This window comes from Acomys russatus, chromosome 16 (assembly GCF_903995435.1).
Source record: "Acomys russatus chromosome 16, mAcoRus1.1, whole genome shotgun sequence".
Classification (NCBI taxonomy): domain Eukaryota; kingdom Metazoa; phylum Chordata; class Mammalia; order Rodentia; family Muridae; genus Acomys; species Acomys russatus.
The window spans coordinates 35,251,762-35,274,763 of record NC_067152.1 but is presented as its reverse complement, the minus strand read 5'-3'; the positions used below and the strand labels follow the sequence as shown (position 1 = coordinate 35,274,763).

At 47.3% G+C, this 23,002-nt stretch overlaps 1 protein-coding gene across 1 annotated transcript in view; it reads left to right on the top strand.

Moving 5' to 3' along the window:
* Rgs9 (regulator of G protein signaling 9) overlaps window positions 1-23,002 on the top strand; it is a 68,783-nt gene that overhangs the window by 5,702 nt on the left and 40,079 nt on the right. Inside the window, exons 2-8 of the mRNA XM_051158949.1 lie at window positions 9,786-9,882; window positions 14,629-14,679; window positions 15,514-15,620; window positions 15,844-15,895; window positions 16,145-16,203; window positions 17,830-17,906; window positions 21,478-21,559. Of these exons, the coding sequence (XP_051014906.1) occupies window positions 9,786-9,882; window positions 14,629-14,679; window positions 15,514-15,620; window positions 15,844-15,895; window positions 16,145-16,203; window positions 17,830-17,906; window positions 21,478-21,559 (525 nt within the window). The remainder of the gene's footprint in view (window positions 1-9,785; window positions 9,883-14,628; window positions 14,680-15,513; window positions 15,621-15,843; window positions 15,896-16,144; window positions 16,204-17,829; window positions 17,907-21,477; window positions 21,560-23,002) is intronic.

The following is a 23,002-nucleotide window of genomic DNA, read 5'->3' as shown; positions in this document are numbered from 1 at the left end:
GGTTATGACTGTCCCCCTGGGAGCCTTCTCCAGTGTTAAGGAAAATTCCAGCCCCTGAGATCTTCCACTGTGAATGACAGACAGCTCCTTAATTTGAAGAGCGGTGTGGGCGTGGTAGGTGGGATGTCGGAGCCATCAAAACCATCGCTTCTGATCCTTTTATGATGCTGTGGGTCCCCAGCTCACCCGCAGCCAAGTTTCAGTCTGGAACGTGTGCATCTAGGAGGCCAATCCGAGGTCACGGGGGGGTTGGGGTGGGGACACAGCAGTGGCCTGGTTTTATGATGTTTCTGTGTTGCCTGGGAACGGGACCTGGCTGGCTCTTTATCTTGAGAGAATCTGGAAGCTGGTCTTCCTGGGATCAAGGTGGGGATGGATGTGGCTGTCCTTTATCTAGGGAAGATGGGCAGTGGGAGAAAGTTCACAGCAGAAGCCTCATGCAGGCGGGGTGGTTTAAATAAAGAGACACACTTTCTCCTAGTCCTTGAGATGGAAATCTGAGCTCGGCCTGCGGCAGGCGTGGGTTCCTCAGAAGCCTCTCCCCTTGATTTGTAGATAGCTGTTCTGTGTCCTCACATCATCTTCTCAACTCTGGTCTAATCCTCTTCTCAGAAGGTCACCAATTACACTGGAGCAGGACCTACGCATGTGACTTTATTTGGCATGTGTGGTTGCATGCGTGCGTGTGTGCATGGTGTGTGTGTGTGTGTGTGTGTGTGTGTTGGGGTATCCCTGGGGATTGAATCCAAGGTTTTATGAAAGCAAGGTCATGCCCTACCACTGGCTCTTGGTTTGTTCTCTCCATTAGAAATACTCTTTTTTAGAAAATTACATTTTAAAGTTTATTTGTGGGTGTGCCCTTACACTACTACACACACGTAGAAGTTGAAGGACAGCTTTTGGGAGTCAGCTCTCTCCTACCACTCTGTGGCTCCCAGAGATTAAACTTGGGTTGGCAGGGCTTGGTTGCAAGCACCTTTTCCCACTGACCCATCTTGCCAGCCCCAGTAATCCAGGCTAGCAGTGACTGCCTGATTTTTCTGCCACTGCCTGCCAAGCACTGGGTAAGAGAGTGCATGCCTGTCCCTCCCCTGCCCCCACCTGTCTCCCACAACCTCTTTAAAGATCCCACTTCTCAGAACAGATGTATTCAGAGATACTGAGGCTGTCGGACTTCAATACATGAATTTGGGGACCACTCTTTAAATTGTAACAGTCTCTCAGAGATGGCGCCACAAGCTAAGAATCCTGTCAGCTAAGTGACTGGGGAGACCCCTTCAGAGGAATTTATGAGGGGGAAAAGTCTGAGAAAAATTGATTGGAATCCCAGTGTGCTGACAATGTTCCCTGAGGCAAGTGTGATGAACCCCCTCCTACGGGCATCTCCTTTTTGTGAAGGGTGACACACCTGCTAGAAAGAAATCTGACTCCCTCATTGTAATTTTTAAAATAACTCTCATTATTCCTTCTCTGAAGGTTATTTTCAAATTCTTAATAACTAGTTCTTTTTTTTTTTTAATGCAAAGGCAAGGAATCAAATCTGGGGACTTTCTGTTGGGGGAAACTCAGGGTTTTTAATTATTAAGTTAGGACCCAGGGTCTTCTCCAATCTATGGACCCTTGTTTGCAAGAAATAGCCTTGTTTCACTAACAAAACAGTTCTGAGGAAGATAATTCATTCCGTAAAATGCTTGGCTTGCAAGCACAAGGACCCGACTTCCATGCCCAGAAACCACATTTAAAAAAAAAAAAAAAAGCATGTGTGGTGATGCACATTTTTAATCCCAGTGCAGGGAGGCACAGACAGGTGGAACCTCCGCCCTCCTCAGCTCTGTATTTAACCTGCTTGATGAGTGAGAGACCCTCAAAAACAAGGTTGGTCACCTGAAGGACAACAGCCAAGGTTGTCCTCCAGCCTCCACACACATGTGCACACACACACACACACACACACACACACACACACACACGAGCACACACACACACACACACACACACACGAGCACACACACACACACACACACACACACGAGCATGCACACACACACATGCACTCACATACATTTTAAGTGAATTTAGCCTTTCAGTTCGGCACTAACATGAGAAAAAAAGAATCTTAGCTTTAACATCAGGAAAATCAGGGACTTCTTTCCTCTTTGCATCTGAGACAGCTAAGAACTCTTGGAAATTTACATCACTAAGAGTATTGTGACAACTGTGATGACCCCTCCCCCCAATTTCTGCACCTTCCTATTCGTATGGCTTCCTTGGTCCCTTGGCCAGCTCACCAACTGCGGCTATCTCTCACCCTCAATCTTCAGTCCCTGATCCGGTCTCTGGTTCTGACTGGCCTGAGACATTTTCAGGCTCTTACCTCACAGAAGGCCAAATACTGAAGCTGTAGTTTGTGTGTATGTGTGTGTGTGTGTGTGTGTGTGTGTGTGTGTGTGTGTGTGTGTGTGTACTTGCATGTGTGTTTGTATATATGCATATGTGTGTGGAGACTAGAAGTCAACCTTGGGCATTGTTCCTTAGAAACCATCTACTTGGGTTTTTTTTTTTGGTTTTTTGTTTTGTTTTGTTTTTTGAGACAGGGTCTCTCTGTGTTAGCCTGGGCTGTCCTGGACTCACTTTGTAGATCAGGCTGGCTTCGAACTCACAGTGATCCACCTGCCTCTGCCTCCCGAGTGCTGGGATTAAAGGTGTGCACCACCACCGCTCGGCTCCATCTACTTTTTTTTTTTGAGTCAAGGCCTCTCACTAGGTCTTGGGGTTTACCAATTAGAACAGGCCAGGGATCTGCCTCTCTAGCTCCAGGATTGCATGGGTTATGCCCAGAGTTTTACATGGGGGTCTTGGGGTACTGAGGCTGCCCTTGGGTCCTCATGGTTTTGTGTCAGCACTTTATGGGCTGAGCCAACTGCCCAGACCCTGAAATGCAATTCCTTCTCCTGATGGAGCTGTGAGATTGGGAAATTTCTTTGCAGACAGTAGAGCGCGAGGCCCCTGGTGCTGCTGGGTCTCTGCTTTAGGCTGAGCTTTGGCCCGTGTCTGGGAGTGGCGTTGGCCACACACCTGGCCCCAGCCTGTATCTTGAGGTGGTGGCACATCTGCAAATTCTAGTCTTCCCGCAAAGCTATAAAATACTACCTGCTACCCATGAGTGTGGAATGAGGACATGGGCCCACACTCCTGAGAAGGCGGGAGCTCTCCAGCTTCAGAGCAAGATGGCTGAGTGGGAGCTAACAGGGAACACTTTCCAGGTCAGGCTTTCCCTGGATGATCTTCAACCTCCACTGCAGCTGGGTTAGTCTCATGCTTCTTTTTAATTTCGTTTTATTGTGGTAAGACTTATCACGAGCTCTAACAGACTTTTAAGTGAATGGCCCAGCATTATTAACTTAAAACAAAACAAAACAAAACAAAACTGTTGTATAGCATGTTGATAGGATTTACTCCTCTTAGCTGGTATTTTTTTCTTTTTCTTTTTCTTTTTTTTATTTTTTATTTTTTATTTTTATTTATTTTTATTTTTTATTTTTTTTTTTAGCTGGTAATTTATACCCACCAATTAGCAAATCCCCATTTCTTCCCCTCTTAGCCCCTGGCAACCAGCGTTCTTTAAGCCAACTTTGCCTTTTAACAGTGCTTTCTGTGAGTGACCTGTCTACTTCTGTGTCTGACTTATTTCTCTTCCAAAGTGAATTACATTCGCACCGCTCACCCATATATTTGAGTGTTACAGACCTGTCTTCTGGCATGCATATATCACATATTATCTTTTCACTTGCTTATGGCCACTTGCATTCTTTCCGCATCTTGGCCATTGTGAATAATAGTGGGATAAACTTGTGGGTGCAGAGTTCTTCTCAAGATTCTGATTGCAGCTCCTTTACCTGAGTGTCTGGGGGTGGGATGGCTGGGTCACACAGAGGTCCTTAAAGCCCACTATAAATTTCTTTGAGCCATGTCTATACCACCGTCTGGAGCATTGTTGTGTACACAAGAGTGCAAGTCAAGCATCACCCTCTCCACTTTGTTGTGTGGAGAGGCTCAGTGCTCTTCCATACCATCCCCCTGTTGGAGTGCAGCCCAGTCCTCACGAGCAAGGGCAATTCTACCCACACTCTTTACAGACTTTTGGGGGGTAATTTTAGTTACCTTCATCATCTGGCTCTTAATATTGCCAGCATTGTCCCTTTTTGCTTTCTGGTTTACAATTCAGTGTGTAATTTTGATCTCATAGATATTAGTGGTTTATTTTGTTTTTTTTTTTTTTGGTTTTTCGAGACAGAGTTTCTCTGTGTAATGGCTCTGGCTGTCCTGGAACTCACTCTGTAGTCTAGGCTGGCCTCAAACTCATGGAGATCCACCTGCCTCTGCCTCCCAAGTGCTGGAATTAAAGGTGTGTACCACCACACCTGCCTTGGTATTAGTGTATCTTAATGCTTTCAATGCTTAATCACATTTAATCCTCACAGACTCTCCATGATGATATGGGTTGTAAGTCTAGTTTATGGAGATTCAAATACACCAATAAAACGTTGAGCTTCAGCTTTTTGTTTGCTTGTTTGGGTTCTGAGTTTAAAACTAAGGACTTCATGCATGCTAAGCATGTGCTCTTCCACTGAGCTAGGCCACCTGCCCCCAGGTTTAGCAACTTAAGGCTTCTTATATCTGTGTTGGAGCAGAGTTTTGAACTGAGCTTTCCTGGCACCCAGATTCTTTGCTTTTATGTTGGATAACTCATTTTGATGTAACTGTCTCTGCTGTTCTCTGAGGCCTGGGGGTGTATTTCTGAGGCCTGGGGGTATAGCTCTGAGGACTGGGGGTGTATCTCTGAGGACTGGGGGTGTATCTTTGAGGACTGGGGGTGTATCTCTGAGGACTGGGGGGTGTATCTCTGAGGACTGGGGGTGTATCTCTGAGGACTGGGGGGTGTATCTCTGAGGACTGGGGGTGTATCTCTGAGGACTGGGGGGTGTATCTCTGAGGACTGGGGGTATATCTCTGAGGACTGGGGGTGTATCTCTGAGGACTGGGGGGTGTATCTCTGAGGACTGGGGGTGTATCTCTGAGGACTGGGGGTGTATCTCTGAGGACTGGGGGTATATCTCTGAGGACTGGAGGTGTGCCTTTCACTGTTTTGTACCCTCCCAGTGCTCAATAAGTACCTGAATTTGTTTCAGTGATAGGGTTGGGCATCTAAAAATAGACCTGTTGCTGAGTTCCAAAGATGCACCAGCGGCATGAATGCTGTTAATATGAATGATGTAAGCATGGCAGCTTATGCTCCCAGCATCCCTAATCAAAACAACTTACGACCCTGACACCAAACACTCCAGAATCCGAAGCGTCAACGTGATGCCATAACAAAAAAGTCCACACCCTAAAACAAATAAAAAAAACCACAAAAGAACAACAAACAAACAAAACCCCAAAACAAAAAAACCAAGTTCCTGTGAAACATAATTTAGAACAGTGCATACATTTCTTTTAGCCACATGTCAAAAGCAGTATATGCACCAAGAATTAATTTCATGTTTAGGTGTGATGGGTTTTCATCTCTGAGAAATGCCATGGTTAAGCCAAGTATAAGATTCCCCAGATCTGAAATCCAAAATACTTCTGGCATCATGCATTTTGGATAGGGGATATTGACCCTATGTATCTTTATATATATAGTAGATGCACACACACACACACACACACACACACACACACACACACACACACACACACCTCATCCTATGAAGCATTCTAGCAGTTGCTTAATCAGATACCAAGCTCTCATCAAACCATATAAATTAGTGAGGCACACGTTCCCATGGTCCCCATTTTAGAGAAGAGGAAGGAGATCCCATGAGCTTAAATGGACTGCCCCAAGCTCTTCAGTGAAGAGGGGAGGGAACCCCAGAGAGAGGGTGGGATGAGAACCTAGGGTGCATTTTGCTTCTGACCACAAGCATCTTCAAGCTGCGAAAGGACTTGCTTATCATGGCAGCCGCACAGCGTCAGAAGGGTTGTCTGTTGGCTTATGTCACGGGAAAACAGTGGTGATAGAGTCACGTTTTGTTAAGGTGAGAAAAAGCTAGTAAACTGGGGAGCTGCTTGCTTTGGGCCTTAGTGAGGATGTGTGCAGGCTGGTCCTGAGGCTGTGTCCAGGTGTGCGCAGCTCTCAGGCCTCAGGATAGAGCTGTGGACCGGGGATAGACCGAGGGAGTTCCTTGTTCTCATTTATTGGCTCATGTCCTGAGCCTGTGGCCCGGAGACCTGTATCTACCCTCTGCTCTTCTTCCTATTGCCCACCTTCTGTGTGCCTCGTGAGATTCACTCTGGGAGCGCTTGTCCCCCCCCCCATCCCTCTGCAGAGCTTATGGGGTTCACGTCATCTTTTAGATCAATTGTCATTGTATAGTTACATTATTTTCTCTTTACCAGAGACTTCTGTTTTCTCCATTGTTAACTTGGGATCAACCTTAGTCCAAACATTACTAAATAGGGAGAGAGAAAGAGAGAGTGGGGGAGAGGGAGGGGCAGGCAAGACAGGATATAGCTTGGAAGGAAATGTCTCCAAGGACCCTCCCCTCTCCAACTCCTTTTCAACCTCTAAGTTTCTATCAGCTCCAATAGTCTGTCAGATTATGAGCTCATAGATGGATTAACTCATTGGTCAGAATCCTCATGATCCAGTTACTTTCTCAAAGCCCCCTTCTGCAAAGATCTGGGGACCAAGCCTTCAACACATGTGTCTTTGGAAGAACCTTTCAGAACCAAACCAGAATATTTCCTGTACATTGGGTAAATTAAAGTTCATCATTGCTACACATATTAAGGACAAATCAATACATCCTGGATTTAGTCCTAGCTGTGTCTTTAACATCTGCTGGGATCTTGCACTATCCTCTTAGAGGATGGAGAGTTGATTGCTTATGGACCACTGTTGTTCTTTTGTTTTCCAGCATCCCCCAGGGCTATACCTGTTTGTTGAAGCACTGATGGCCATTGCAAGTGTTGGTGGTCTAGGTGGGAAGCATGGTGGTCTCTTTATTAGTGGGGGTTTCCTAAGAGGGGTGAAGTTTGGATCCCTGCACATGAGACTTAGTATCAACCACAAACACCAAATGGCAATGGAAACATCTAGGTTGTTTCTTTTGAGTGTATAAAACATCTATTCTGCTTAAAATATCTCTCACCTGATTTTATTTCCATTTAGTTTTTTTCCCAAGTGGAACCATGGCTTTGTTGTTTTGTTTTGTTTTTGAGACAAAGTCTCACTATGTAACCCTGGCTGGCCTGGAACTCACTCTGTAGCCCAAGCTGGTCTCAAACTTGTGGCAATCCTATTGTCCCCATCTTTCAAGTGCTAGGGTTACTGTCATGTGTCATCACCATATTTTGTGGAAAAATTTATCTATTGGTTTTTAAAAAAGACATAAACACATTTGTTATTTGTGTGTTTGTCTGCGTGTGGAGTGTTTGGTATGTGTGCTGCAGTGCAGGAAATCAGAGAGTAACTTTGTGGAGTTGGTTCTTTTCTTTCACCTTTATAAGGGCCTGAGGATGAAAGCCAGGTCTCCATACTTGCACAGCAAGTATCTTTACTTGCTAAGTCATTTTGTTGGCCCTCTATTTTGGTTTTATTGAGACAGGGTCTCGCCATGTAGTCATGGCTGGGCTGGAACTTGCAGTGATCCTCCTGCCTCTACCTCCCGAACGCTGGTGTTACAAGCATGTGCTCCCATGCCCGGCAGAAGATAAAAGTCTTGTAGCCATTAAAAGTGAGCCCAAGGTAATCTCCCTGTGATGTCTTTCTATGCTTCAAGCTTCCTTGGAATATTTGTTAATGTTCCTTGGCTTCAACGCTCTCCCGGCTGTTCATTACTTTTTAATTTGTCTCCCGACTCTTACTTTTTCTGTGCTTGAGGCATTCATCTTCTGATAGTGTGAGTCTCTCAGCAGCCCTTTGGAGGCATGCCAAAGCAGAAGTTCCTTCTTTTATCTCCCCCCTTCTCTCTCTCTCCTGCTTTCTCTCCTCTCAGCCCCTCCTTGTAGTGAGAGTTTCAGTTTCTTTAAAAACCCAGTTATGTTATGTGAATATGTTTTTTTGTTTTGTTTTGTTTTGTTTTTAATCCTGGCATGGTGTGAGAGGCTGCTTCACAGCGGGTGATTATGGTATGCCTTGTGCACTAGCAGGGGTTGTGATCTTTGCCAGCTACAGATACCTTAATTCTGGGGATTCTGGAGAGGGTATAAACGGGGGAGCCCAAAGAGGGCCCGTGGCAGCTGCTTGCTTCCCATGTTGCTGCCTCCGCTGCTGCTGTGTTTGCTGTTTTTGCTATTGCTGAATTGCTGGTTTGCTGGATATCCTGACTATGAAGACTGGACTTGCACCAAGGAACCCAACTATCCTATAGAGGTCTTTCCTCTAACCTTCTTTCTCTCCTACCTAGTGTTGGGGATTGGAAGGGATTATGATGGAATAAGGGTTGGAAGGAAGGTAGTGGTACAAGAACCCAATAAAATAGATTTAAAAAAATGCCAATACCTCTTGTCTTCTCACTCCCCTCTCCTTCCCCTCTGTGCACTGGTGGTTGAACCCAGGACCTCCATAGTACTAGGCAGTGCTCTAACACAGAGCTGCATTTCCAGCCGTTCTTTGTGAGTTTCTCTTCTGGTAACTGACCACTCTGGTTGGGTAGGCACAAACCTTGGTAACCTTCTCTGTCACTCTCACTCAGTTACCTGACCACTTAACAAGTGCATCTAGTTTTCCCTTTACCAGAGTGTCCAGAGCCCCGCCTCCTTACCATCTTCTCCACACTGCCTCCGCTTGCTGGTTAGTTGGCTCGTTTGCTTCATTTATTAATTTATGTATCTGATGCTAGTTTAGCACCCCTCTACATAAGACACTACTCCAGGCATTTGGAATACAGCAGGAAGCACTCACTGACAGCAAAGGCCAGCTTCCCACAAGCTATATTTCCAGGGGCAAGGAGAGACAACTAATAAACAATATATGAAAGGAAACCACTTTGTGTGTTAGAGGTTGAGTGCTATAGAAAAAGCAACCAGGGCCCAGGAGATCTGAGGGTTGTGGAAGTTGTAGCTTTGAGTAGAATGGCTAGGGTAATCCTACTGGACTATCAGAGGAAAAGAAAAGGATCCTAGGAACCATGTTAGTGGTATCAGAAGCTTATCATTCGGGACAGCTTGAGGAAGTGACGAAGGCCCATGGGATGGGGCCCCATGATTTGATGAAGCCCCATGATTTCTTTCCTGCCCTGTTGAAGTAACTGTGAGTGGGCCAGGGACTACCTTACCCTTTCCTGCCTCCATAGTCTTATCTTTATTATGGGCACATTTCCAAAATGTTCTCCAGTAACAGCTGCTGGGACCACTGGCATGTGAAGGCGACTATGACCTGGCCTCCACTTCCCACACTCTATCCCTCTCCGTTCTCTGCCTCTCAGAGTCACAGGGCACTGCCTCCCGCCCGTGCCTCTGCTTGTGTCAGGGGGGGGCATGTCTCTCATTTTCTGTCCATCAAAATCTTTCTTGTTGAGGGTAGTCTGCTCTCGAGCCTCTGCACACTCCCCAGGTCAGAATCCATCTCTTCGCGTCCTCCCAGTGAGGGAGGCATCCGTCTGCAGAGGACAGGTGCGGTTCTGGCGGTACCATAGCCGCTCAGTGTCTGTCCACTCTGTATGTTTGGATCCCGCTTGTGCCCTGGAAAGCTCCTGGAATGTTCCTGTTCAGCAGGCCGCTCCTGTTCTGTCTTGCAGATCGAAGCACTTGTGAAGGACATGCAGAACCCAGAGACGGGAGTCAGAATGCAGAACCAGAGAGTCTTGGTCACCAGCGTCCCTCACGCCATGACAGGTGATGTGGCTTGCCGCTCGGTTCTGACTTGAAACAGAAGCCACAGGGGGGATTGGTAAACGTGAGCGCACGTGTTGTCCTGGTTGCTTTTTTATTTTATTTTATTTTTTGCTTGCTTGTTTTGGTTTGTTTGTTTTGGTCAGTTTGACTCAAGCCAGAAAGAGGAAACTCAGTTAAGAAAAGGCCTCCGTCAGATTGCCTGCAGGCAAGCCTGTTGGGCATTTTTTTTTTCTTTCTTTCTTTTTTTTTTTTTAATTTTTTATTAATTTATTCTTGTTACATCTCAATGGTTATCCCATCCCTTGTATCCTCCCATTCTTCCCTCCCTCCCATTTTCCCCTTATTCCCCTCCCCTATGACTGTGACTGAGGGGGACCTCCTCCCCCTTTATATGCTCATAGGGTATCAAGTCTCTTCTTGGTAACCTGGCATTTTCTTACTTAGTGATTGATATGGACAGACCCAGCTCATGGGAGGAGGGGACGACAATGCCACCCCTGGGACCTGAGGAGCATGACCCTTCACATGCATATATATATATATAGAGAGAGACAGAGGAGGAGAGGTAGAGAGGAGCCATTAGGAGCAAGCTAGTAAACAGAGTCCTTCCATGGCTTTTGCTTCAGTTCCCGCCTCCAGGTTCCTGCCTGGGCTTTGCTCAATGGACTATGACCGCGCGCGTATGTGTGTGTGTATGTATACATACATACCAAAGAAACCGTTTCCTTCCTAAGCTGCTTTGGTTACGGTGTTTTAACACAGCCATAGAAATCTTACTGAGACACATACCAAACTGCCACAGCCTGTTTGTAAGTAAGTTTTATTTTTGTTACATGTTACAGCTGCTTTATCATTCTAGCTACAGAGCTCAAATATACGGCTGTGCCCAGACTGCATTATGTCTACAAAACTAAAATAGTTACTGCTGTTTGGCTGGGAGACTGGGGTGTTTGAGCTTTCCTGTGAGGACAGAGGAACCCCTAGTTTTTCCCCTGTGTGAGGGTTTAAGGGTACTCCAGGATCTCACTTGGGGGCATTAGTGTGTGTGTGGGGTGCTGGGTGTGAGCATAAGGATGCGTTTTGCTCTCCCTGTGAGCTTGCTTTGTGATGCAGTTCTGCAGTCTGGACGATGTCACAGCAAGGCATGTTGCCTGCAGAAGCAGACAGCTTCTCGGAACCAGGGATTTGGGAGCCTGCAGTCTTGACCCTACCTATGACCTCACTCAATTTCTCCCTCCCTCTCCTTCCCCTCATCTCTCTCTATACATGCGTGTGGAGGATCATGCTCCTTAGGCGCTGGCTACCTTGTGTTGTGAGACAGGGTCCCCTATTTGGCCTTGAGCTTGCCTGTCTGTCTCCCCAGCATCCCTGCTACCACAGTTGGCTTTTAAAACAAAAACGAAACAAAAGCCAAATGAACCAAAAAAACCCCCTCAGAGTCACTTTATCAGCTGAGCAGTCTCCAGCACCTGGACAACGCCCCTTTCACAGCCTTATGTTCTAGAGACAGGCTGTCTCTCATCACCTTTCTGATTGCTTTGAATGTGTCCTAGTTAAAAAAAAAAGTCCTAAGGATGGCCATACCTATCCCAACCTTCTTACGGGTGCTAACAGACATGAGGAGGGGGTAGTGCAGGCTTTTACCACCCGTCAGCCATCTGCTGCATGCTGGGCCCTCCCTGAGGAGCACACCTTCATTCACTCTTGTGACATTTCTCTCAGACAGGGGGCTACCATTCATGTGTAACAATGAGAAGGCCAAGATGAGGGCAAAGTGTGGGGTCCTATAGGCAGGCTTTGGGGGGAGTATCTTACTCTCCTTGTCTAAGAGGCAGCTGTCCTTGAAGGCATCCTGGTGGCTGTCTGCCATTTCTGCCTTGCATTTGCTAACTCTGGGCTAGAGGACCCTTCCGTGTGTGTGTGTGTGTGTGTGTGTGTGTGTGTGTGTGTGTGTGTGTGTGTCTCTTATGTTGCCAGCCCAGTGCTTGGAGTGGCTGTGTGCGTAAGGATGGCTAACAAAAGTGTACTGAATGTGTGAGTCAGTTCTGAGGTAGCTGTGTAAAGACCCCTAGACAGGAGAGGAACACCTGGGACTTACTCCCTCAAGTACTCCTTTCTCAGCCCCTACTCTCACTGGGAAAGTAGCAACAGAAAAGCCTGTCTGAGAGGAAGGTGGCAGGGATGAAAGAGACCATGCTGCTCACGGGCCGAGCGTGTGACAGCTTGTGAAAGTTGGCGGTTCCTCCTCTGTGTCTGCCAGCACGCTGGATAAAGCGAGGGGTAGGCATGATGGCCCCTGTTTTACAGATGGAGCTATAGGTAGATAAGAAAGGCTGAGAGGGCTGTAGCTGTGGCTCGGTGGTACAGCTCTTACCTCACATGAGTGAGGACCTAGAGGTTCGATCCCCAGTATTGAAACAATAAAGAGATTAAGAAGTAATCCCCATGGCACCTAGCCTATTCATGAGTGACCTTGAATTTGAGTCCATCATTGAGACTTAGACTTCTTCTTATCCCATGTCAGTGTGTGTGTGTGTGTGTGTGTGTGTGTGTGTGTGTGTGTGTGTGCACGCGCGCGCGTGTCTGTGTGTGTGTGTTTCCCACCCTCCCCACCCCAACATAGGTTATATGTAGTTTTTTAGATTTGGGTGAGGTTTCCCACCTGCTCTGTCTTTGCTTGAGTTCCACCTTCTGTAGAAACAGACCACCAGGGAGGAGCCCCCATCCTGCCTTGGCAGAGCCAATGATGGCAAATGTGCGTCCAGCTTCTCCAACGGCAGGAGCCAGAGCTTCCGGGAAAGAACCGGCTGCAGAGCCTGAACAGCCAGCCTGCCATGCTGCCAGCATGGTCCCCACGGTGCAGATGCTGGTGGTGGTGGCACTGTAAATTCATTTGGTCTATTTCAGGAAGCAGTTAAGTGGATGAGAAAGCCCTGGGCTCCTCAGTGGAGAGTGCTAAGCAGCCTGATGTCTGCCTGAGGCGGTCTCGCAAGCTGCCTGCCTTTAAAGAGAGGCGTGGAGTTGGAACGTTGCTTGACATACGCAGGTCTAGGATTTTAAGCAGGGTTTTAGAGGAAGAGTTTTGCTTTGGATCAGCCAACTGGGAGCTGGGGGTGGTGGTGGTTGGGGTGGGTGTCGCGGGGGACGTGAGTCAAAGCAAGAGTTACAGGAGGTAAAGGATGCAGGAGGCAATGGTCTGGCGTGTGGGGCTGTTGATGGAGACACTGATGGAGACAGAGGTTGGTTATTCATCCTAGTCTACAAAATACATAAGGAAAAGGTATAGATGGTTCACACTTAACCACGACTGGATCAGATAATTGTCCAGGGAATACAAGTAGATCATAATGGACCTCTTTAGAAGATTATAAAAGAAATGTCCTCTCCTGACCCCCAAAGAGGGAAGTATTATTTAAGAGGCAGATGATGGGATCTGAAGGTGTGGCCTTCTTTGGCATGCTTTGTTCCCTTGCAGGCAGGGACTAGATTCTGCCTTTGGGTATCAGGCTGAGGATGCAGGGAGTGTGGCCTTTGGTACTTACAAAGCGGTGTCTGAGTTGGGGGTTTGGCTTCCGACACCTTGTCTTTCTTTGAAGATGCCGCTGCTTCTACACGTGGCATCTGGCTGTGAGGTCAGCGGCCTCAGGCTGAGAAATGAGCTCAGAACCCCTGCATTTTCTACAGCAGCCCTAGACATCTCCGGACTTACTTTGTCTCCACCCTTAGGTGAGCCTAACTCCTCAGAGAGGTGTAGCCGAGTGCCTGGTCTCTCCTGACTCATCTCTGCCCGCCTCCCTTGCCTTTTGTTTTATGCAATCTGAACTCTGCAGTTTCTCCAGGCCAGAACCTAAGATTTGCAGGGCCCAAGGCAAAAGTACAAAGGGAGCCCACATTCTATTTTCCAAAGTTTTGTACCAACCTACAAAACGTTACTAAAATAGATTCCCTCCTCCACTCTGATTAAAGTACCTTCGCACCAACCTTAAGGTTTGAGTTTAGAATTTCCTGTCTCCTGAGTGTCACACCTGGTGACTTGAATATAGGAGAACCATTTCTGCCTTCAACCCTTCTTCAGTTCCAGTCCCTGGTTCTGGCTCACTCATGTGTGTCCAAAGTCCATTCCGAACCCTAGCTGGCCTCGAAGCTATTTTTCTTTTCTTTTCTTTTTTTTCCTCCTTTGGTTTTTCGAGACAGGATTTCTCTATGTTATCTTGGCTGTCCTGGACTCTCTCTGTAGACCAGGCTGGCCCTGAACTCACAGTGATCCGCCTGCCTCTGCCTCCTGAGTGCTGGGATTAAAGGCATGCGCCACCACACCCGGCTGCTATTTTTCTTTATATTTAGACTCAGTCTGTTTTAAACTATTTCATAGTTAAAAAGATAAATACCGAGAGTGAGATAAAGACTGAGTGTGGCTACTTAGGAGACAGAAGCAGAATTAGGTGGTCAAGACTGCCTGGACTGTATAGAGTGACTTCATGCTTAGCCTGGGCAACTTAGTGAGACTGTTGAAAAAGAAAAGTGAATAAAAGACAGTGTAGAGTGGAGGGTAAGCAGTGGATCTGGCGGGGTCAGGTCATGGTGGATCTGAATTGCTCTGAGTTATTTGAGTGAATGGATGATGGGGTCTCTCAGGGACAGGCTCACCAGCAGACTGAGAGGATGCAGTTTGGGGAGGAGGGCATGGTGGTCCTGCACTAGGTTAAGAGATTAGGACTTTGATCAGATACGTCTCTGTTTCTGCAGGGGGTGACGTCCTACAATGGATCATCCAGCACCTTTGGATCTCTAACCTGGGTGAGGCCTTCACCTATGCAGTTGCTGGTTGCTGCGCATGCAGGACTAAAAGGGGAAAACTCGCAAGGAGGCTTTGCAGGAGTCACTAAGAAGTGCACATCTCGGCTGGAGGGACAGGATCTTGATGAATGAAGCAGCCAGAGTCAGAAGCACAGGCATGGGCTGGGGAGGTGGCTCAGTGCGCAAAGTGCTCGCTGTGTAAACCGAAGGACCTGCATTCAAACGCCTAGCCCTTTTGTAAAAGGCAGCTAGTAAACCCAGCCCTGGGAGCTGAAGGTGAGGCAGGAAGATCTGTGGGCTCACTGGCCGGCCACCCTAGGTGAAACAGTGAGCTCCAAGTTCAGTCAGAGACACTCTCTCAAAAACCAAGAGCCAGGCGTGGTGGCTCACGCCTTTAATCCCAGCATTCAGAAGGCAGAGGCAGGCAGATCGCTGTGACTTTGAGGTGAGCCTGGTCTATAAAGTGAGTCCAGGACAGCCAAGGTTACACAGACAAACCCAGTCTCAGAAAAATAAAAAAATAAAAAACCAAGGTGGAGAGAGGTAGAGGAAGAGACCTGACATTGACCTCTGGCTTATACACACGGACATGCTCATGCACAAACCCATGTTCTACATACAGATGCATGAACAGGTACATAAAAAAAAAAAAAAAAAATCAAGCAAATCTTAAAAAAAAAAAAAAAAAAAAAAAAGAATCTCTGTTCAACTCCTTAGGTTTTATGCTGTAAGGATGGGGCACACTCTTTAAGAGTCTGGGGGTCAGGGGCTGAGCCATGAGGTTTGGCTTTGGCCCCCACTCTTACTTTTTATCTGGAAACTCCTTCTCCCCAGAGGCACAAAACTTGGGCAACTTTATTGTCAAGTATGGCTACATCTATCCTTTGCAAGACCCCAAGAATCTCATCCTCAAGCCTGACAGCAGTCTCTACCGGTTTCAGGTGAGCCGTGACCTTGACCGTAGGTGGTAATGTGGGGTAGATCTTACCTGGAAGGTTAACCGGTTGCCCTCATGTCCTCAGAGATCCAGAAGGAATTTAGAAATGGCACAGAGGGCTGGGATACTGTTGTTGTCCCAGGCTGGGGACCCGTGCGGTCCCAGGCTGGGGACCCGTGAGGTCCCAGCCCGATAGGTAACCATGATTTCCCTGCTTTCTTTTGTAGACACCATACTTCTGGCCCACCCAGCAGTGGCCAGCTGAAGACACAGACTATGGTAAATAATTCACTGACTTGCCTGCCTCTGCTCCTACCTAACACACTGCTGATTTGCATGCTGTATTTGGGTGACATTTGTGTAGCTGTCATCGTGACCTTTATGTCAGCTCACATCTGTATTGGAAGCATCCCTGGAGGCAGGGGCGCGGGGAGGGGAAAGGAGCCTAGTTGGCTGAGCATCTTTTCTGGCTACCCAAGGGTTTTGGAATATGACAGTGATGAAAAATGGCATTGTTTTCTTTTCCAGCCATTTATCTAGCCAAGCGAAATATCAAGAAGAAAGGCATCTTAGAGGAATATGAAAAGGTACAGAGTCGTATCCAAGTAGAGTTTTATAACAGAGTAGAATGTAGTCATGAGATATTTCATTTTTTCTACATTGTTATATCCATCTAGCTGTTATTCATTTATCTACCCATCTGCCCTCCACCCTCCCACCATCCACCATTATCCATCCATCCATCCATCCATCCATCCACCCATCCGTCCATTCATCATCTACCATTATCCATCTATCCATCCACCTATCCACCCATCAGTCCATCTGTCATCTGTCCATCCACATCCATCCATCCACCCTCCACTTAGCATCCATCCATCTATCCAACCATTGATTTGTTTACAGCTTACTGAAACATATTCTCTTCCATGCATTTACTGGGGGCTATCCTGTTCCTTTCGTTGCAGTAAAGCGAGATAATATACCTGAAAACACACAGCCCTGGATTAACATATGTGAACTTAAATTTACGGAGTGAGAACAGTAGGAAAGACTTAGTTTTGGCTTGCATGCAGTGAATCACATTTCCCAAAGAACGCGCCTGAAACTTCAGACGGTATCTTAGTTTCAGTCTGTTGCTGTGATAAATATCGTGACCATAAAAACCCAACTCTGGGAAGAAAGGGTTTATTTTAGCTTATACTTCCAGGTCACGGTCCGTTACTGAGGGAAGTCAAAGCAGAAACCGAAGTAGAAACTGTGGAGAAATAGTGCTGTTTACTGGCTTTCTTGCTGGCTTATGCTCAGCTAGCATTCTTGTATGGTACAGGACCACCTGCCTGCATAGGAGCACAGGCCTAGGAATGGTACTGCCCAAAGTGGGCTGGGATTCCTACATCAATTAACGGTCCCACAGGACAGTGTCCCACTTCCGTTGAGATTCCCTCTCTTCCCAGGAACTCTAGGTTGTGTTACGTTGACAACAGAAATTTGCCCAGTGCACAAGGCTGACATATCTGGCAAAGACAATAATCCTTATGGGTTGTAATTTCTTTAAAACCTGTCCACACCTATCCGTATCCACCCATCATGTCACGTCCAGGGTTTATCTTTGCGAAGTCTTCTTTATTAGCACATATTAATAGTACAAGATATTGGATTTCGTTGTGGAAGGTTCCGTACACACTTTGAAGGCTTTCCTTCCTCCTCTCTCTCCCTCCCCCTCCCCTTCTCTTCCTAGTAGACCAGTGGTCTGAGCTGTACCCTCAGCTCTTTGAAAACCATTTTTGTTGTTGTTGTTGTTTTGTTTTGAGACAGGGTCCCCGCTATCTTACTCAGGCTAGAGCTGAATTGATGATCCTCCTGTCTCAGCTCCCTGAGGAGCTGGGATCACAGGCCTGTGCCACTTTCTAGATTCTTGAGTCCCATTCTTGGCTATACTTTGCCCCTCCCCCTCCATTTTTCCTAATCGGGTTTTGGGATACACTTGTTTTAAACGAAGCAAACGAAAGCAAGGAAAGCGGGGTCCTGATGCAAAGGCGTTTGAGAGTCTCACCCTTCTTATGAGTACTGCTGGGAAGCTGTGGGAGACACTGAGCTGTGGGGAGCCAGGAGTGTCCTTTGCTGACTGGATGAGTTCTGCCCTGCTGTTTGTGGCCTTACCCTATAAGGCTTACTGTCCTCATTTTATTTATTTATTTTTTCTCTTCTAGGAAAATTATGATTTCTTAAACAAAAAAATTAATTACAAGTGGGATTTTGTCATCATGCAGGCTAAAGAGCAGTACCGGTGAGTGAAAAGTGGTCCCAGGGTTCTCTACTGACTGGCTTTCCTCTCTCCTCCCTGTCTCCCTCTGTTCTACTGAACTTAAATTCTTTTTGGCGTGTGTTTGTGTCTGTCTCTGTGTATGCGCAGGCTACAAGATTACCTACCTTGCTGATACCTCAAGCACCAGCCCCCTTATTATTTGAAACTGAATCTCTCACAGGCTTGGAACTTTCTAGTTCCAAGGAAGCTAGGCTGGCTGGCCAGAGAACTCCAGGGATCTGCCTGTCTCTGCCTCTCCAGATTAAAACCATCCTAATGAGCTTCTGTGTGATAACCAGCAGGCTAGGGCTTGGAAACAAAGGACACAGCCCACCAGGTCAGAATGAGCAACAGGTCAGCACACACTGCCAGGGATATGAGGGTCATGCAGCTGGGGTTTGCAGAGGGAGCCGAGGATGCAGAATCCTTAAGCTGTGGAGGATACTGGTGGAGGGGGAGGGAGGCGGGGAGGAGAGGGAGGATGTTCTAAGCATGTAGACCTAAGGGGACAAGAGAGTGCTCTGCACAGGCATCTTCTGTGGCTGGAGCAGAGGGTGAGGTGTAGAACAGGCAACACTTTATCCTCTCTGAACAACTCATGGGCCCTACGAGGTTCATCTCTTACTCACATCTGCGGCTTTGATATGCTTGCTCTCACTTCAGGGTCCAGAACGGCAAGTTTAGAAATGGAGTGTGCACAGGAGTGCGCACTGGCTCACAGTTTGGAGGGCTACAGTCCATCGTGGCAGGGAAGTCATGGCTGCAAGAGCGAGGCAGCTGGCCACGCTTTATCCACACACAGGAAGCAGAGAGAGGGATGAATGCTGGTGCCTCGGCTTACTTTTTATTCTGTCTATCCCTTGTGAAAGTGTAGCCCACACTCAAGATAGGTTTTCCAACCTTAGTGAAACTTTTCTAGAAACTCTCATGGCCATGGCCAGATATTTGCCTCCTAGGTGATTCTAATACAGTCAGGTTGACAGTAAACACTAACTGTCACATCCCTGTGGGGCACTGGTAAGAAATCTGCCACTGCTCTTTTAGCCACTGGCATGTTTCTGTCTGACATTTGAGACAAAGCGACACGGAGGGAACTTTCTATCATGCCATTGATATTTATTTGTTTACAGGGCTTCATTTGGTGTTCATGGGTGCCACTGTATTTTAAAGTGGCGTGGCAGAAATGCTTAGACTCACAGTTACCAGCTCTCCCTATCTCTTTAAGTTGGGAAGTTGAGGCTTGGAGAGGCTGAAATTACTTGGTCAAGGTCATTTGGATGAGCTAGAACAATTAAATTCTATTTAGTGCACTTTTTTTTTTCATTTCTAGTGGGTTCTAGCTCTAAGCCTGGCCCACGAACACAGAGATGGAATTGTGTCTCCCTCTGCAGCCCCTCCACACCCTCTACTTCTACGCTGTGAGTGGGACGATCCCAGCCACCCCCACACCCTGACACAAGCCCCTCAGGTGCTGCAGCTCAGAGCTGTTCAGTGCCTCCCACTTTCCTCCTCCACCAGCCTTAGACAAATCTGAGCAACCCAGACTCCTGGGAAATTCCCCTGCTTTCTTCACCCAGGTGCTGTGGGATGGGGAATTCCCAAAAGCCTCGTTTTCTTCTGAGACACCAGTGTCCCCTTAACTCTGACTTAACTCAAAGGCTGCCTCCGACTGCAGATTTAAGATCCCACCACCAAGCTAGATGGCCCATGGGGTGGGTTTTGTTACGCTGAGACCCTCCCTCTGTCTTCCTCCTCTTCCTTTTTTCCTCTTCTTGCAGCAGTGTGGCAGCTCTTTCTTTTGTGTCCGGGCCTCAGAAATTACACATGCTATGAGTGACACTCTGTTGGTGAGAGGCAGCACAAGCTCCCAGCTGGCTCTAAGGGGAGGGGAGATAGACCCCTTCATCAGTGGAAACGGCATGGCGACACATTTCAAATGTACTGTAGAGATTACCCTGGTCTTTGCTTGATAGTTCCCATAATGTTTTCTCATAGTAAAACTCATAGTAAAACATAGCAAGTCTGTATTTACTTCTTGAATGTCCATGTAATGCTTGGCCTAAAAGCCACTCAAAGGTTGGGGCTATGATTTGACTCCCACTAATTGGAATGTAGTGGGGAAATCAATAAATCCATCAATGAATAGAAGGTTAAACAATGCAATTGTGGGGGGAAAAAAGGCATATGAGCAACTAAATGAACTCCTTATTTACTGGCTATTTTGAGTTGCATCTGTCACGGCTCTCCTGCTCTCATACGTATCACATAGTGGCTAATGAGCAAAACCAGAAAGGCCCATGGGGTCATTAAAGACTGGTTCTATTTACAAGACCATCTAGCATTATAGGAACCATACAAACTTTAGGATGCTTATAGTCCATCCTCCCGAGGACTCAGGCTGTTTAACCTGGTGGAAAATCCATTAGGTTGTTAAGGGGGGGAGGGGCGCCGCAACAGTGTTGTATTTAATTTCCAGAGGAGGTTGGTAGGACACCCTCCTGGAATGGCGCTGCTCACCCATCTGGCTCTTTAGATGCTATTATGTTATTCACAGACCATTAATGGGGAAATAAATCCACCGGCTCCGCTGTGCGGAGAGCGTGTGCGTCATCTCATGTTCCCCGTTGCCGGGGAAAACAGACGTTAATCAACGTGAGCACAGCTAGGCCTGGAAGTGGGCGTGAATGGTAACCTCGGCGTGATAATGAGGACTTCTTCCCTTCTGGTGTGGGAGGCCCCACATTACTTCCTCCTGCGGTGGCAAGGGGGAGATGGTTAGACAAAGCAGCAGGATAACCTTTTACAGTCCCTGGAGGACTGAGAAAAAGCACGGACTGGCCACCAACTCACGGGAGTGAGAGAGAAGGACAGCAGATAAGGAGAAAAACAGGACTTCCAGAGTCTGTCATTGCCCCTGTTATAGTGCTGGTGTGGGCTGTCAAGATGTTGATCATATTATTTGCCAAAGCAGGGAAGCCAGTATGAAGCCGGGGAGGCTAAATATCGGCCCACATGGTCATCTCTGCTCACTCCGTGGTGACGTTGGCGACACTGATCTGATTCTGGAGCTGGTCATGGGGACACCAGCTAAGTCATGGCAGCCGAGTACCATGAAGGAGTACTGGAGAGAGTCTAGCCTTCATCTCCTCATCTTTGCTTCAGTTTTCAGTACTTAACAGCGACAGGAAAGCTGTAAGGACCCCACCAGGATGTGAGGCTGGAAAGTTCCCTGGGAGAACTAACCAGGGTCAAAGGAGTCAACCGTATTGGAATGGTAGCTGGGTCACAAGTGTGATATTAGCAGCGATGGCTGTGTTTGCGGGCATCATGGGACTTGGGAGTTGTTTGAGCAGATGGGGAAAGTGGTCCAGGTCATCAAGAATGGAGGCTATCTTAGATCAAAGGATGCCAAGTGCTGCTGGCCCTGAACATAGCTTTTTCTTTCTTTCTTTCTTTCTTTCTTTCTTTCTTTCTTTCTTTCTTTCTTTCTTTCTCTCTCTCTTTTTCTTCTCCTCCTTCTTTTTAATCTTCTTTTCCTTTTTTCTTCTTTTAGGACTGGAAAGGAAAGGAACAAGGCAGACAGATACGCGCTGGATTGCCAGGAGAAGGCGTATTGGCTGGTGCACCGAAGCCCCGTGAGTACGAGTTCCTCTGCCTCCTCTGACCCTCCGCACTCTCCTGTACCCACTCAGCACAGCTGCCTCCGGCTTCCCACCCTCTAGGGTTAGGACCGGGTTAGCCGGAGGATCTGTTCAGTGTGGCCTACCTGGGTGAAGAGGCCTCTTGCTGTGTCTTGGTGGGGTCCTTACGGCTTGTCTGTCAGTGTTGGGTGCTGAGCAGCTGGAATCGACTCCTCTTTTGTGAGGGTTTGGGCCTTTTGTTGTTTATTGTGGTTTCTTCCTTGGGAAAAGAAGGGAAGAAAAAAAAAATCTGAGAAAACAGGTCACTCATGAGAAAAATGAAACACTGAGAGCAGGCCGTGTGCATAGCCAGCGATGCCCTGGTTGTCTTCAGCTCTGTCGTTTCCTCCCTGGTCCAAACCAGCAGCTGGGATGGGAGGAAGGGAGGACTGGGCATGCTTGCAAGTTCCTCATTGCTTGGAGCACCTTGCCTCTTGGATTTTGAGAGCTCTTTTTATATGTATGGATGTTTTGCCTTCATGTATGTATGTGTGTGTACCCAGTGCATGCCTAGTGCCCCTGGAGGTCAGAAAAGGATGTCTTTGGACCCTCTGGTATTGGAGTTACAGATGTTTCTGAACTACCTATGGTTCTGGGAATGGAACCTGGATCCAGGTATAGCCGGTGGTGTTAACTGCTGAGCCATCTCTTCAACACAGCTTTGGGATTTCTTTCTTTCCTCCTTTTCCTCCTTCTCCTTTCCTTTTTATTTCATTTTTTTATTTTTTAAGATTTGATTATTTATTAAGTATACAGTGCTTTGTCCACATGTATGCCTGTGTGCCAGGATAGGGCATCAGATCTCACTGTAGATAGTTGTAAGGCACCACGTGGTTGCTGGGAATTAAACTCAAGACCTTTAGAAGAGCAGCTAGTGCCCGTAACCTCTGAGCCATCTCTCCACCCACCCTCTTTTTTTGTTTTTGTTTTTTGTTTTTTGAGACAGGGTTTCTCTTGTAGTCCTGGCTACCCTGGACTCACTTTGTAGACCAGGCTGGCCTCAAACTCACAGAGATCCATCTACCTCTGCCTCCCGAGTGCTGGGATTAAAGGCATGCGCCACCACGCCTCGCTTCGGCTTTGGGATTTCTAATGGCTCCAAGAGACAGGCTGTCCATAATGGATGTAACCTGTCCCACCTCAGTTAGGAAATGGCAGTCTCATTTCCCAGCCTCCCATTAGAGTTAGCTCGGCTGCCTCAGTTTCCCTCTGGGTTACAGAAAGTGGGAGAGGTGACAGAGATTCAGGAAAGTGAAGCTTTCAAAACAACCATTCTTTCTCTTCTTCTTTCCTTGACCTTGCCTCCTGCAATCACCAAGGGTGCTCGGAATGGGGAGTGAACTGAGTGAGGAATGGTGCTAAAGCCTGACCTCCATCCCACTGGAGTCTGGCTGGTTT